This window comes from Elgaria multicarinata, chromosome 9 (assembly GCF_023053635.1).
Source record: "Elgaria multicarinata webbii isolate HBS135686 ecotype San Diego chromosome 9, rElgMul1.1.pri, whole genome shotgun sequence".
NCBI lineage: Eukaryota > Metazoa > Chordata > Lepidosauria > Squamata > Anguidae > Elgaria > Elgaria multicarinata.
The window spans coordinates 21716746-21729281 of record NC_086179.1 but is presented as its reverse complement, the minus strand read 5'-3'; the positions used below and the strand labels follow the sequence as shown (position 1 = coordinate 21729281).

General features: G+C 47.8%; 1 protein-coding gene across 1 annotated transcript; it reads left to right on the top strand.

The window, feature by feature from the left end:
- Nucleotides 1-5468: 5468 nt before the first annotated feature.
- On the top strand, nucleotides 5469-6032 carry LOC134403984 (IQ motif and SEC7 domain-containing protein 3-like). Its single transcript, XM_063134533.1, has 2 exons — nucleotides 5469-5675; nucleotides 5814-6032. The coding sequence occupies exons 1-2, from the start codon at nucleotides 5469-5471 to the stop codon at nucleotides 6030-6032; spliced, it is 426 nt and encodes a 141-aa protein (XP_062990603.1).
- The last annotated feature ends 6504 nt before the right edge of the window (nucleotides 6033-12536 follow it).

The window sequence follows — 12536 nt, the reverse complement described above, 5'->3', positions numbered from 1 at the left end:
TGTTTTAATCACCCTAAATAATTTGGGGTCACCAGCAAACCAGGCCATCTGACTGCTCACTTCTAATTCCAGTTCATTTCTGAACAAGTTGAAAAACATTGGTCCTAATACAGACCCTTATGGGACCCCCACTGTTTACATCCCTCCAATGGGAGAATTTATCATTTATTTCTACTGTTTGTTTTCTGTTCTTTAACCAGTCACTCTTCTCCTATTCCACAATGGAGATGTTTGCTCAGGCATCTTTGGTGAAGGACTTTGTCAAAAGCCTTTTGGAAATCCAAGTAAACAATGCCTAGCAGATTGCCACTGTCCACATGTTTATAGACACCCTCAAAGAACTCTCATAAGCTGCTTCCATCACGTTAACAAGATTAATTGGGCAACAGCCAGTTGGGTGTGAGACAACATTTCTTTCTTTACTTAAAAAGAGATACACTTAGACAGAAATTATTTATCATACTTAATGCTCAATCTTCTGGGAGACTGCAGAAAGAACATAGATCTGTAGGTGTCTTCCCACGTTCTACATTGTCTAGGAGTGCAGTGGTGGGGTACCTGTGGTCCTCCAGATGTTGTTGGTCCCCAACCCCCATCAGCTGCAGCCAGCATGGTCAATGCTCAGGGATGATGAGAGTTGTAGTCCAATAGCATTTAGAGAGCCATCTGGTTCCCACCCTTGCTGTAGTGTGGTCAAGAAACAGAAGTCAGGATGAGACAACATGACTGAAAGAGGAAAACTTTGCAGATAGGACTGGAATTGATTCTTAATAACTGGAGTCGCTGGGTCAGGATTAGCCCTCAGCCAAAGGTATCCCAACAGGGTCCATTTCTTCATGGTTACTATTTTCTCTTATGGGAATGGCAGCCTTTTGCACTTGGGACTCTTGTTGCATCAAAAGCAAAATCTGCCCTCCACTCCGACACTGGGTCTCCTGGAAGGAGGTGTGTGTGTGGGGGAGTTGTCTGTTTTTGCAGAGATGCATTGTGAGCAAGTGAATGAACTCTTAAGTGCATCGCTTGAAAGACTGCATTTACTAGGCACATGAGAAATGACTGATAAAGAATCCACAGCATTTGAGAAATTAATTAGCCAACTTCAGTAGAATTACGAGAAGAAAACAAAGATGGAAATACAGTGAATCTTAATTAGTGTAAGCTAAAACAAATGCAATAGTCATGGTGGTGGTGGTTGTTGTTTTCCTATTGTGCCATACAGGATGAGCCCGTGGCCCTTTCTACACCTAAGGGTTATCCCAGGAAAATGGAGGGATCGTCCCTGCCTGCTTCTGGGATCCCCTGTGTGTCATTTGGATGCACAGGAACAATCCAGGGATGATCCTGGGGAAAAAGGCAGGTGTAGAAATGGCCCATGTTTGCCATAGGAGAAGGATCTCATCCCTTAGCCCACACTCTTGATAATTCATCCCCCTTCATTTTAATTCCTGGGATAAATGCTGTGATGGAGGCATTTTTCTAATAAAGAAATAATGGTCATTCTTCCAAATTCGTATGACAATTTTCAGGAGGAACTGAGCCAACTCAAACTCCAGGAATTTTGCTGATCTTTCTATGACGATATTCAAGTCACAGCAATTACATCTGGGACACTGAAACTCTTTCCTGACAGGTTGGCTCAGTTAGTGTATAATGGAGGGGAGGGAATTAGCAAGAGTTGGGCCAAGAGATGAGAATTTGTCTAGTGCAGGACTGGAGTCTGGCAGCAGGTGGGATCTCATGACCAGTGCCGTCCCAAGACATTTTGCTGCCTGAGGTGAAGAACAAGGGGGCGCCTCCTCCCAGTCTATGAACAAAAGCCAACAGGACTGGTTGTAGAATCTTCCTTTGACTCTGGCAGCATCTTCCACCACTGTGCGTGGTCTAAAGCTCTCTCCTCTAACACCTTTCCTCTAACTCCAAGCATCTGTAGCATGAAATGACTGCTTCACTCTGTGCCTAATGATAGGGTCGGCCCTGCTCATGACCAACATGGTTGAGAAACCACTTCTTTACTGAAATCCACCTGCATTGCCTTCCACTTTGCTCTCACTTTGGCTCTTTTTCCTTACCTGCTTTTGTTCTTTGCCTGCTCTTCATCCTAATGTTGGGCAGAGATTGACCTTCATTACTGGCCCAACTTATGGAACTTGCTTCACCTCTGACCTGTGATGTGCAATGTGCTTCCATTCAAAGAGTATGCAAAGATGCATTGCAGCCCCAGGGGTTCCTAAAATATACAAACCATACACACACACTGCACAACATAGTGATAGGTGTAAAACACATCCTGCTGAATCAGCTCAAGCATTTAATCTTTAAGGCATGAGTTGCCCTCCCATCCCAGTAATTGGTATTCAGTAGCATAAATGGAGCTCCTTTAGAGTTCTGACTGAAAGCTGGAGCAGATTTACTGCCCCACTGACATCAGAGCCACCAGCCTCCACTACTGAATATTGATGACACTTCAGCCCAAGCCTGTGAAAGCCATCCCCAGCAGTTTCAGCTAGATGTTTAAAAGGGGGACAAGATGGAATTTTGTGCAAGAAAAGCCCCCCAGCACTTATCTGGGGACATTCCGTTCCACAAGGAAAGAACTTCCAGGAAGGACTGGAACTACCATATCATTGTGCCTCCTAAGCCCAGCCCAGCCCAACAATCCAAAAGGACACAATGGTCAATGTTACTGAAAGCCACTGAGAGGTCCAGAAGAATCAATAGGGCACACTCACCCAATCCATTCCCCACTGCAAGTCATCTACTAGGGCAGCCATCCTCAACCTGGTGCCCTCCATATATTTTGGACTACAACTCCCAGGATACCTGAACATTGGCCATGATGGCTGAGGCTGATGGGAGTCTACAACATATGGAAGGCACCATATTGTGGGAATGCTGTACGAGGGTGGTCAAGACTGTTTCCATCCCAAAACCAAGCCCCAAACTGGATCGGAATGAATTGAAATCGTCAGCACCATACACTGCTACCTGGTGTTGAGAAGCCACCACACACACCAATACCTAACACCCAAATGAACAAATTTGCCACTGGGTGAAAGAGGCTCTGCTAGACACTTTAGATTTGGGGCCTAGGCCCATAAGGCACAAATCAGCATAAAATTTGCATATGCTAATTTATATCGATATATGCAATTTTCAGAACAATTACTAAGATTTATTTAAATTTCACAGGTGGCAAAAACTTCTCATCCAAGTATCCTAATAACATGACTTCATGGCACACTTAATGGGCCCATCTGTCACCTAATTCCATCGAAACAGAGCCTGGCCTGACTTTGTTTAGCTGTTTAAAATGTTTTAAAATGTTGTAAATAAATAAATAAGATTAATAACAACTGGTGTTTTACTTTACGTTCTGCTGCATAGGAAGAGAGCAAGTGGAGGCCAGAGTCTTACTAAGGGAGCCAATCCCAAAAAGCTGCCAAAATTAATCTGTACATTTCAATGTCAGCATGGTAGATAACTGCGGCGGGGAGGGGGGAGGATCTAGAAAATTAGTTCCTGTGACCAGAAAAACAAAGGCAACAGGCTCTGATGGCATCAGATGGCTGTGGGGTTTCTATGATGTAACAGCTTTGTTTGCTAACGGGGTGGTAAGTCAGAAGCGCTCCATGGCATTTGCAAAAGCAGTGAGGAAAACCAGCACAGAGGACACACACAGAGGCCAGATCTACACCAAGCAGGATATAGTACTATGGAAGTGGTATACGGAGGCAGGATCTACACTACTGCTTTATAGCGGCATTGAAGTGCACTAATAACTGTTGGGGCCCATTGACACATATCATATACTGCTTTCATAGTGCTATATCCTGCTTGGTGTAGATGTGTGGGCCCCAACAGTTGTCAGTGCACTTCAATACCACTATAAAGCAGTAGAATAGATCCTGCCAGAGAGAAGCGGAGTAGGCCTGGGAAGATATGCTTTGCAGCGGTTTCTGTAGAACGGCCCTCCAGGTGTGTTAGACTGCAACGCCCGCTGGCAACCAGCAGTTAAAAGGGGGCTTCCCTCCCCCTTGCAGATGCAGAAAAAGAACAACATTCCATAACTAGGAATCAACCTCTGTCAAAGGAAAAGCCACGTCTTGACACCAGAAAAGCCACGTCTTGACACTTAAGGACGGGGCCTGGCAGGCAGGCTTTCCTGGGGAGGGCACTGCACCGAGCCAGTGCCACAGCTGAAAAGGCCCTGCTGTTTGTACCCACCCCGGACTTCAATCCATGCCCTATGTGTGCGTGGGAGATACACTGAGCTGCAGGAGGACCTCTGATGCATGAGAGTGCATGAGATGGGACATATGGGGGAACCCTTACCAGCAGCCATGCAAGGCTCATGGCTGAGTTGAATGAAAAGTCTTCTCTCATGCACATTTACTTTTGGATGTCCCTTTCCTTCCCAAGAACGGTCCCTTGCTTTCTCGGCTTTCCTCCCTCTCCCATGTCTGCTCTCATTTCTCCCCTTCTCTTCTCTCCCTTCCCCCATAAGCAGTGGTGGCTGGTGGCTCTAATGTCATGGGGCAATGAATCCGTCCTGGGTTTCTGTCAGAAGCAGCCAGAACTCTAAAGGAACCCCAAAACAGGTTTAGCACCACGGATAGCTCCTTTAGAGTTCTGACTGAAACCCAGAGCAGATGCACTGCCCCACTAAGACCAGCCTCCACTGCCCCGAAGTCATTTCGTTTCTTCCTAATGATCCCAAGTCCTTCCTTCCTTTCTCTCCCCCACCCCGTCCTCTCTCTTGGCTCTTTCCTCCCCTTCCTTCCTTCCTTCCTTCCTTCCTTCCCCACTCCATAGCCTCCCATGGTCGCCGGCAGCATGTCCTCTAGGTCCTCGTCCCATGCTTCCGCCTATCCGTTCCCCCCCCTCCGCTTCCCCTTCCTCCTTTTTCCCGCCTCCTGACGTCCCCCCTCCCTCCTCCAAGCCTGGGGTCTTCGTCAAGCACGCCGCACTTCCCAGGCCTCTTTCCACCCCTCCTCCTGCCCGCCGCGCACGACGCTGCTGCCTCGCCTCCCTGGCTCCCTCCCCTTTTGCCTCCCCCAATCCCTCCCCTCCACAGCCCCGTCGCTCTGCCTCCTCCTTTGCCGCGAGAGAGACCTGGCCTTTGCCCCTCCCTCCATCCCCACGCAAAGCCGGCGAGAGGAGGGGGCGGTCTCTCCCGGCCAAGGGGCGGAGCCTCGCCCTGTCTCCCGCCCCTCCCGGGCATGACGCGAAAGAAGCGAGGCTGGCGCCAGCCGCTCAGGCTGCGTGTAGAGGGCTGCTTGCGCGCGGGTCCGGGCGAGAGAGCGGCAGAGCGAGCGGCAGAGCGGGCGGCGGCGGCGAAGGCGGCGAAGGCGAAGGCGCGCGCCAAGAAGGAGCGGGAGCACCGGCCCGCCCGCCCGCCGGAATCCCCTGCCAGGCGAGGCGCAGAGAAGCGGGCAGGGCGAGCGGGCGCCGGGCCCCGGCCGCGGGGCATGGAGAGCCTGCTGGAGAACCCGGTGCGCGCCGTGCTCTACCTGAAGGAGCTGACGGCCATCGTGCAGAACCAGCAGAGCCTCATCCACACGCAGCGTCAGCGCATCGACGAGCTGGAGCGGCGCCTGGACGAACTCAGCACCGAGAACCGCAGCCTCCGCCAGCAGTACGCGCTGCCGGACCCAGCGCCGCCGCCGCCGCCGCCAGCGAGGCTCCCTGCTCCTCCGCCGCCTTGCCCGGGTCCCCCCCAGAGCCAGCCGCTGCCGCCGCCGCCGCCGGAGCTTCAGCCGCCGCCGCCGCCGCAGGAGCCGCTTCAGCACCACCAACAGCTCCCGGCGCCACAGCAACCGCCGCCGCCGCCGCCGCCGCCTCTCAGCAGCAAGCAGGCTCAAGCCGGCCCCAGCGGTAGCCGGACGGCCGCCCCGCACCAGCACCCCCCGCTCCAAGCCCATCAGCACCACCACGAGAAGGACAGCAGGGAGAAGAGCGGCTGCCCGGCCCTGCTCCAGCACAAAAGCCCCCAGGCCATCGGCAAAGGCGTCTTGTGCAGGAGACCCGAGTAAGTCAGGGCTGGCTGGGGGAGCGGCGGGGGCGGGGGAGACGGCTCGGGGGCCAGGCCAGAGAGAGAGAGAGAGAGAGAGAGAGAGAGAGAGAGAGAGAAGGAGGAGGAGGAGGAGGAAGAGGAAGAGGAAGAGGAAGAGGAAGAGAAGGAGAAATCACACACATGCCCAAGATCCCTCTCCAGGAACAAGGATCTACCCCACCCCCTCCCAATCCCACGCCCTGCCTCCCACCTCTGCAATCCCGTCGAGTGGGCGGGTGGGGAAATCCCTTCCCGGTGCATTTCCAGGACGGGGGGGGGGGCGGCGGCACAGAGGAGAAAACTGCTGCCCAGCAGAGCCCCAGTTCCTTCCTGTTTCTCAAGCTTGCTTTCTCATTACTACTATATTGGCTGAAACATTTGTTTCCTTTCAAAAATCACAACCTCCTCCTCCTCCTCCTCCTCCTCTGCTTGACATGCCTTGGTTGTTTTCTGCCTCTAGTCCATATGTTTGCGATTGAACCACAGCAGAAAAGGAAGATTTGCAAGGGGGAGAAAGGAACCAGTGTCAGCTTTTCTGCAATCATTTGATCTGTGCAGTACTCCCCCACTCTCTCTCTCTCCCCCCCCACCCCCAATGTAATAGCTCCCATTACACAACTAGGATTTCACCTTCCATTAAGGATATGGTATGAAAACTTGACAGATGCTTACTACTATTGATACAAAATCTTATTATTATATTATTTGTGATGCCGGGTTCCCCCCCCCCCCATGGTTTTATAGTATGCTTGGGTGACTCCCAGCTTCTGAAGTGATGAAGGATTATTTTTAAAAGGTTTCCTTTTTGCTATATATGTGAGTGCTTCACTGTGCTGCAACAGATGTTCTAAACTATTATCATGGAATTATGTTTTTCTGGGTTGTGCATAAATGGAATCGTAATGGGCTAGGTGCTTTGTAAATGCTTCTCACTGGGGATCTTTTACCTGTTTCTCCTAGGTGTTTTCTATAGGCGAAGTTGCATTATCCTCCTTGCAAATGTGGGTGGTGAAAACCAGAGGTACTGTAATTCAGGAGAGAGATAAGAATAAATAGGCACTTGTGGGCACTTTAAGGCTGTAGAAATAAAGTTTAATTTTTAAATTCTAGACTTGATTTTTGACTTTAAGGGCACTTAAAATGGGCCACTTTTGAGACTAGAAAAATATGTCAGTTCCGTGTGTCCTCTGCCTGTCCTGCCAGTAGTAAGAGTTATTTCTTTGCTCTTCACTTGAATATGGGATGGTTGGTTGAAATAGGGGACTAGTTTCTTAGCTGGAAGCAACTGAGTTGAGGAACTATGTGCCATTTGGAAAGCTAGTCCATTTATCTCTGAATGAGATTTGTCAGGGAAAGAATAACACATGGTGTGTGTGTGTATGTGTGTGTGTGTATTTTACAGAATGTAAAATATATACTTTCTCAGGCAATAACTGCACTTTTGCTACTAACAGCTTATAATTGGAAGTTTAAAACCTTCCATATTCAATTCATCACAATAAATGCTTTGCCAGGTAGTAAATGCTTGCGGGATTGGGGCCATATTTCCTCAAAAAGAAGCTGTAAGTAGTCTTCCATATATGCTTACTGCAAATCTGAAGTAGTGAAACAGAATTTAATGGTGTTACAGCAGCATTCCCTACCCAGGTGCTCTCCAGCTATTTTGGGTTTCCTCTTACATCAGCCCCAGCCAGCATGACCAATGGTCAGCAATCATAGCAGCTGCAGTCCAAAACATCTGGAGAATACCAGTTAAAACCATTCATGTTGAGGATTTTCAGAAATGCATTAAAAATAACAACACTCTGGCAGCTTTATGCAATGAAACCAGTGTTAGCAACATAGTATTGGCAAGGTTTCCTTTTCATCTGAGTCTAATTTCTCATGTACGTCATTAGGCAAAATGTGGAGTCGTTTTCAGTGCCTGAACCTAGTTATCTCTTTCCAGTGATAGGCTGGTTTTATTTGTTTTGTGTTTTTTTGCAAATATGGAGGGAAAGTGGCATATTAGTTCTTCCCCAAATGTATACAGAGGGAAATGTTCAGGTCCAGGGCACTAGCTGTCCCCGGCACCATCTTTGCTTGGCAGGACTAAAATACCCTCCAGTTTTATTTCATAGTTTAGCTAAAGCAAATTGTTTGCATAAAAATGCAGCCTACGACATGCATAGCAGATTCATCCTCAAGATTTTTGTTTGTTTCTACACACTTGAATTTCATCTTGAAAGACCTTCTACTGGTTTTGGACACTCTTGTCAAATATTCTCCCGGACTCTGATAGGCAGCATCAGGGTTGCAACTGGTCTTTTATGCAGACGTTTTTGCACAGGTGGTGTTGGGGCAGGCAGGGGTGAGTGTGAAGATTTATTAAGAAGCAAGGTATGGGAAAACTCATCTATGAGCCAGATATCCCCGCCCATTGTGCATCTTTGATGTTCTAGTCACTTTGCTGTCATATTTTAAGCTCTGAATGCTGTAGTAGTTTCTTACGAAAATGTCTCTTGCATCTGACCCCAAACTCCAATTGCTTGAATGGAATGATAATCAGGACAGAAAAATGGCCACTTCCTAAAACATGTGAGCTCTTATAGTGTGTGACTGTCGTGCACAGATGGAAGAAGGTTGGAGTGATTTGCTCCCCTCCCTCCAGGGATAAGTACGTTGTTGTATAGCCTTACAGACACTTTACTCTTTTTTTTTCCTTTGGTAACAAAACTGCAAAAGCTCTCAGGACTGCTTATTTCAATGCATTTTTTATGTATGTGCTCTCCTCTCAAGGACCACTCAAAGGCCTGTCTTTATTATATCATTTGGGAACCAATCTGCTTTGAAGGCAAGCTGGAGTGCAGGCCAGAGAGGATGCTGTTCTGATCCCCATAAGATCTGGATTAAACCTATCTGCTGTGCCACTGACTTTCTTCTTGTTGTGCTTCTTGCATCCTCTGCTAAAGATTACACATCCTGGTGAAGAATGGATACTGTGAAGATAAGTGTTTTATGGATAAGAGGGCATTTAGTTAACTTTGGGTGCTATCCCCTGTGGAATTCTCCTGCACAGTCTCATGCTGTTCCCTGTGGGGCTTGTACAGGAGACCTTCCTCACTGTTTCTGTCCTTGGGCTGGATTCCACAAAGCACTTAAACCAAATTATTTTATTGAAGAGGTCTATAGCAATGGCCAGATCCACTCTACTGCTTTATAGTGGTATTGAAGTGCACTGATAACTGTTGGGGCACAATCCACATTCCATATACTGCTTTCATAGTGTTATTTCCTGCTTTTTATTCCACATTCATAATCATTTGGCACAAGGATCTGGCCTCTGTCTCAGTCATCTTTGTTCAGAAGAAAGGCCCATTGATTTCAGTGTGTTTGCTTTCCAAGCAAGTGTCTGGACAATGGCAGCTTAGCCAATCCAGTTCTTTCGATGTGTCTCTGGTAGTTGTGCACTGCAGAGCCGGCATGATGCCTTCTTTTGTGAAGTTTCTCTGATGTTGTTCTCAGCATCCCGCATCCTAGGCACTTAAGACACTACTAAGCCAACTCTTAGGATTCAGGAGTTACTCAGAGAATTCAGTGAAGTGAAAGTGGCTGAAATCCACATTTGAAAGATTTCTTCTTCTTCTTCTTTTTCTTCTTCTTCTTCTTCTTCTTCTTCTTCTTCTTCTTCTTCTCAGAAGCTGTAATGAAACAGCATCATAAGAAGCAGAAGTTGGGAACCAGCTAAAATTCCCAGTTCTGGTCTGTGTGTTTGCTTCTGCAGCATGATGGGGTTGATGTCTAAAGGCAATAAGGACGAGCATTGATGAGTTGCTCCACTGCGACCAGGTTGCTTCACACCTTGATAGCTTCTTTAGAGTCCTGACTGGTTCTGACTGAAACCTGGAGTGGATTCACCACCCCACTGACTTCAGAGCCACCAGCCTCCACTGGCTTTTGTGGCATGGACTCATCTTGTTTACTGCAGTTATATGTTTCCTACTCAATTAAACTCTAGATGGGAACGTTTCCGTTTGTTATGCTGGATGAGGCTCGCAGTTAGCCCCAGTAGACCTTCACTTGGCTAGAGAGAATTGCCTCTCACTTAGAGGTTTGTGGCTACATTGTAGCAGGAAGCAAAGGGTGGATGCCTGTGGTAGAGCATGGGCTTTGCATGCAGAAGGTCCCAGGTTCAATCCCTGCCATCTCCAGATAGGGACAGGGAAGGGTCCTGCCTGAAAGCTGGAGAGACGCTGCCAGACAGTGTCAACAATCCTGGGCTAGATGAGCCAATGGTCTGACTTGATAGAAGGTAGTGTCCAGTGAGAGAGTAGATCTATTGAAAAGAATAGGACTTAAGTTCAACTAATGTTGGATTCAGTCCATAGGATATAAGCTTACATTCCTTATGTCTTTACAGAGCAAGGAAGCCGTAGAACGTAATGTGTATCCAAGTCTTGAGCATATATATATGTCACATGTTTAGTTTCCTTTGTCCCCAGCCTGAGGGTAACACAACAGCAGAGAAAGGAAATGTAGGAAGTAGCCTCATACTAGATCAGAGCACCTGTCCATTGGACCCAGTATTGTCTTCCCCAACTGTCAGAGGGCTTCTGGACCACCTGCTAGTTGATCTTTTGAGCTAGAGATGCCAGAGCTCGACCTGAGCTAAAGGTCAGAAGGGATGGATGTACTTAGGGCAGGTGCAAAGCCAGTGGTGCAGCCTTTTGCCTAATTTCAAATTGTTCAGACCTCTGGCAAGAGTAATTTGCCCCTTCCCTGGCCCTGACTGGGTTGAGAAGAAGAAAGAGTGGGAGAGGAGAGAGTAAGAGAGACAGACAGACACACACACACACACACACACACACAGAGAGAAAGGGGGTATCAGAAAGAGAGAGAAAAGGGGGTGTCAGAAAGAGAGAGAAAAGGGGGTGTCAGAAAGAGAGAGAAAAGGGGGTGGTAGAAAGAGAGAGAAAAGGGGGTGGTAGAAAGAGAGAGAAAAGGGGGTGTCAGAAAGAGAGAGAAAAGGGGGTGTCAGAAAGAGAGAGAAAAGGGGGTGTCAGAAAGAGAGAGAAAAGGGGTGGCAGAAAGAGAGAGAAAAGGGGTGGCACTTATTTTTGACCCTGACCCTTCCCAACACTGGCTTCAGCCCCACCCAGATTTGGCATGCAGCCCATGGAAGATTATTGCTGCTGGTCAAGAATGCTGTGGTCAGACTGTTGACTGGGGCTTGCTGCAAGGAACACATGACTCCTTTGTTACAACAGCTTCACTAACTACCATGAAAAAAAATTCCCCCACTACTAATTTCCCAAAATGGAAGCAGAGGCAAAAGAGACCAAGACTAACAAACAAACCTCTGCATTATGGAGCTAGTAACTGTGACTGGTCTGTCTCCAGCAACAAACAGATCAGGAATGCAGAGAGTTGTTAATTGCTTCTGTATAAGGTGGTTGAGGGTTAATGTAGATCTTGCCTACAGAATGAGAGGTAGAGTGGGAGGAAGGTATCTGTGCAGTGACTTTGTGCCAGGATGAGGCTGGCTGTGCTCTGTCATCCCTCTTTCTCTCTAAGAACTCTTGTCCAGTATATGTTTCATTAATCTCCTAAAAGTGCAAAATAAATAAACAAAAAGGTCAGTTGTGCTGGAATATTTGGCCTCCATTTTCCATCTCCTAAATTAGTATCCTGCAAAAACCAGGCCAAAAAAGAAGAGCCACCTTGATTCGACAACTTGTTATGAGGCTCAGCTTCAAATCTTCAAATTATTCCCAGATGCATGAAGTGTAATTCCTGCCCCAGCACAGCCTTTTTTATTGTGCCTTACAACCAGTGGAGGCTGCGTCACCTTGGATAGCTGCTTTCGAGTTCTGTCTGGTTCTGACTGAAACCTGGAATGGATTTATCCACTGATATCAGAGCCACCAGCCACCATTGCTTGCAATAAAATCCTGTTCCCTCCAGACCATTTTTTTTAAATGATGGAATTATCGCAAGGGAAGCGTTAAAAGCTTTGCCCTAAACATGCTTGCATTTGGTTGCTTTCACATCCAGGCAAGATTCCCTCAATGGACTCACATGTGGTAGTAAAAGCCCTAAGGATGAAGTTCCCGGGTAGACAGACAGCCTGGAAATCAACTTGAGCTCTTTGTGGAATAAAGAATAAGCATCATCATTGTGGGTGGCCTGTGTGTGAGAGAGAAGCATTCCTGAGCTTCATGCTTAGCACGAATAACCCGCTGTTAATTTGAATTATTTAATGCGCCTTCTGTCTGGCCCAAATCATGATTGAGGATGCATAATAGTGACTGCTGGGCCCAGTGCAATGTCAGAGACAGTGCCACAGTGGTCTGTCAGTGTTCCACAGTGGTGTGGAGAGACAGTGTGGTGTAGTGGCTAAGGTGTTGGACTAGGTGTTGGGAGATCAGGGTTCTAGTCCCCACTTAGCCATGGAAACCTGTTGGGTGACTTTGGGCCAGTCACAGACTCTCAGTCCAACCTACCT